At 37.7% G+C, this 3,206-nt stretch overlaps 1 protein-coding gene across 1 annotated transcript; it reads right to left on the bottom strand.

Annotated features, from left to right (window-relative positions):
• Positions 1–580: 580 nt before the first annotated feature.
• Positions 581–2,900, bottom strand: LOC137617456 (uncharacterized). The gene is made up of 2 exons (XM_068347483.1): positions 2,669–2,900; positions 581–915 (listed from the first exon to the last, which is right to left on the bottom strand). Exons 1-2 carry the CDS (start codon positions 2,898–2,900, stop codon positions 581–583), a joined length of 567 nt encoding a protein of 188 aa, XP_068203584.1.
• Positions 2,901–3,206: the final 306 nt, after the last annotated feature.

Here is a 3,206-nt window from a genome sequence, read left to right on the forward strand (position 1 = left end):
CTTCTACCTCGCAAAGAGTCTGGGAAAGGTTGAAGCCACCCACTACCTACTTATTAGACTTCTTTTTCTTCTTCTTCTTCTTCTTCTTCGTATTATTCATATTTCTATAAAGGGGTTGTCGTTTTGAATGAGCCCTTTCTATCTATTTCTATCTTGCACCTTTGCTTCTCCAATTCCCTTCTCCCTCAATGTCCTCCAGTGGACGGTCCCTCCATCTCCCTTTTGGTCTTCCCCTTCTTCTTCTACCTTGTAATTCAATTTCCATGGTATGCCTCCCCACATGATCCTCCTCCCTCCTCAGTAGATATCCATACCATCTTCATTCTTGCCCTTTATATGATATTTCCAAAATCTTTGTTCATCCTCAGATGTAGTCATTCCTAATTCTATCCTTTCCTGTCACTCCAGAAATCCACTTAAGCATTCTCATTTCTGCTAAATCCATCCTTTTCTAATCAGCTTTCCTTAGGCTTGCTATCTCTGTTCCATAGAGCATTGCTGTTCTTTTGACCGTCTTGTGGAATTTTCCTTCAATTCTTAGTGGCACTCTCTTGTCACAAAGATCTCCAGAGACAGCTCTTCAGTTGTTACAGCCTGCTTGTATATGGTGTTTTACTTCTTCTTCCCTGCTTCCACTAGCACTGATTACGAGTCCCAGGTACTTAAACTTGTCTACTCTCTTTATTTCTTCTTTACCTAACCTAATACTTTCTCTACTGTTGCCCTCATTGGTGGAATACATGTATTCTGTCTTGGACCTGCTTATTCTCATTTCTCTGTCCCCCAGGGCTCCTCTCCGCTTTTCTAGCATAATTTCCAGGTCTTCCCTTCTCTCAGCACAAAGACTGATGTCATCTGGATACAATATGCTCCATGGCACTGCCTCTTTCACTTCTTTAGTCACAACATGTATTACTATATTAAAAATGAATGGACTAAGTACTTATCCCTGGTGCAATCCTACTATCACCTCAAATCCCTCTGTCACTCCAACAGTGCTCCTCACTCTGGTATGCAACCCATAATAAACCTATTGGATCCGCCGCACATACTTTTCTGGGACCATCTTCTTCCTCAGACACCTACAAACTTCTTCTCTTGGGAGTCGGTCATAAGCCTTTTAAAGGTCTCTGAACACCTTTACTTTTCTCTTAATATCTCCAACAGTTGCCTCAGACAAAATATACCATCTGTGGTTCCATCTCTTTTCATAAATCCCATTTACTCTTTCCCATTTCAACCTCTTCTCATATTCTGTCATCCATTATCCTTTTCAATATCTTCAGATGTGGGACACTTGTTTGATGCCCCTTTAATTACCGCACTCTTGAGCATCCCCTTTGCTTTTGAAAATTGGGATCAATATACTCTCTCGCCACTTCTGGTATCTTTTCTTGTTCGAGTATCTTTATGATTAGATCGTATAAGATATTTGACCCCTCATCTTCTAATGTTTTTTATGCTTCCACAGGGGTCAAGTATTAAATTATTATTATTATAAAGAACGTAGAAAATAATTTTTTTTACTTCAAAACACAATACAAAGTTTTTTATTATCTTATATACATAAAACCTATAACTGACCCAAATTTAAAGCTATTCCATTTGTATCTGATAATTCTTTGTTCTTTATTACATATTTTTTCATACTATTATTCATCAATATTCATCAATAGGAATTATCTACCCCTAAAATTAATCAGTTTAGTATATAACTGGCGATTCATTACTGCAACCTGAGTGTTAAGTACTAGCATGATTATATATCACTTGCAAAACTTTAATCAATTTTTCTAATCAATAACAGCAAGCGATTGCCAAAGGTTGTGCATCATATATGTGATAATTGAAATAAGAAAAATATATTTCACCTCATCTACTATTTGTGATAATTAAAATAAGAAAGAAATATTTCACCTCATCTACTATTCTTGCCTAGAAAACCCCATTACCATGCTCATGTTTGGCTGTCCGTCTCCTCTTACTAGTCTTTCATTTTCTTCATTTAAGAGATTTTCAGATGTCCTCTTCTTTTCTAAGTACCACACCATCTCGGTCTTTCATTTGCTTAATGTGTGTAATATCTTTTGTACTTCTATTTCTTGCTTTTGACAGTTTGATCTTTTTGTTCCTAGCTCATTATGTACCTCAGCATATGCCCTGGCCTTAGATTGGGCTACAACTTTATTCACCTCCTTGTTTTTATCTATAAATCTATCTCTCACCTCATTTGGTTGTAATTCTTCCCATCCCTTCTTTGCCCCCTTTTTACCTTTCACTGCCTTCTCAATGTCTTCATCCCATCATCAGCTTTCTTTTCCTCCCGTACAATAACAGATGTATCGCTTAGTACTTCTTTTCCATGCCCTTTCATTATTGCTCAATTATGTGGCCACCATTCCTGAATGTCTTCAATGTCCAAGTTAATTTCCCTCCAAACCTTCCTCTTAAACTCTCCCTGCTTATCGACCCCTCTCTTTAATGTGTACCATTTAATATAGCTCACATATTTATTTTTGGTTTTCCTTTCTCTTTTAAGCTTCCGATCCATATATTATAGTGTGGGTTGAGGCTCCATGGTCATCTAGGATAACTTTGCAATTTTTACCTTCCACCAGTTGTAGCTGTTAATAAAGGAAGTAGTCAATTTGGGAGATTCTGCCACCACTCTTAAACGTAACCTGGTGCTTCCTTTTCTTCTTATAGGAATTGTTCAGTATTGCAATGTCAAATGACATAGCAAAGTGCACTATGTTTTCTCCTTCTGTATCTCTCTCCACGATTCCATGAACCCCCTGCACCCACCAAATCACGTCATTTTCACTTCCCACATGGCCATTCAAATCTGCCCCGACTATAACTCTTTCACTCTCTTCTACCTCCTGCATCACTCCATCCATTCCGTTCTAGAAGTTTCTTTTCTCTTCTTGTGTGCAACCAACCTGTGATGCATAAGCACTAATTATATTCAACATTTCTCCTTCTTAGCATACTTTCAACCTGATGATACGTTCATTCCTTCTTAGTGTTTCTATCACAGAGTTCTTCAATTCTGCAGATTAGACAATGGCAACTCCATTTCTACTCTGTTCATTGGCTCCATTATAGTACATATTGCATTCATCACCCAATTATTTTGCCTTATTTCCTCTCCATCTCGTTTCTTGTACACATATGATATCTATTTTCTCATAAGGTCAGCCGAT

This window comes from Palaemon carinicauda, chromosome 2, assembly GCF_036898095.1.
Source record: "Palaemon carinicauda isolate YSFRI2023 chromosome 2, ASM3689809v2, whole genome shotgun sequence".
Classification (NCBI taxonomy): domain Eukaryota; kingdom Metazoa; phylum Arthropoda; class Malacostraca; order Decapoda; family Palaemonidae; genus Palaemon; species Palaemon carinicauda.

Coding starts and splice junctions, on each gene's coding strand:
- LOC137617456 (XM_068347483.1), bottom strand. CDS start 2,900: ATGGATGGAGTGATGCAGGAGGTAGAAGAGAGTGAAAGAGTTATAGTC. Junction 916..2,668: donor GCACCAGGTTACGTTTAAGA/GTGGTGGCAGAA, acceptor TTTTTAATATAG/TAATACATGTTGTGACTAAA.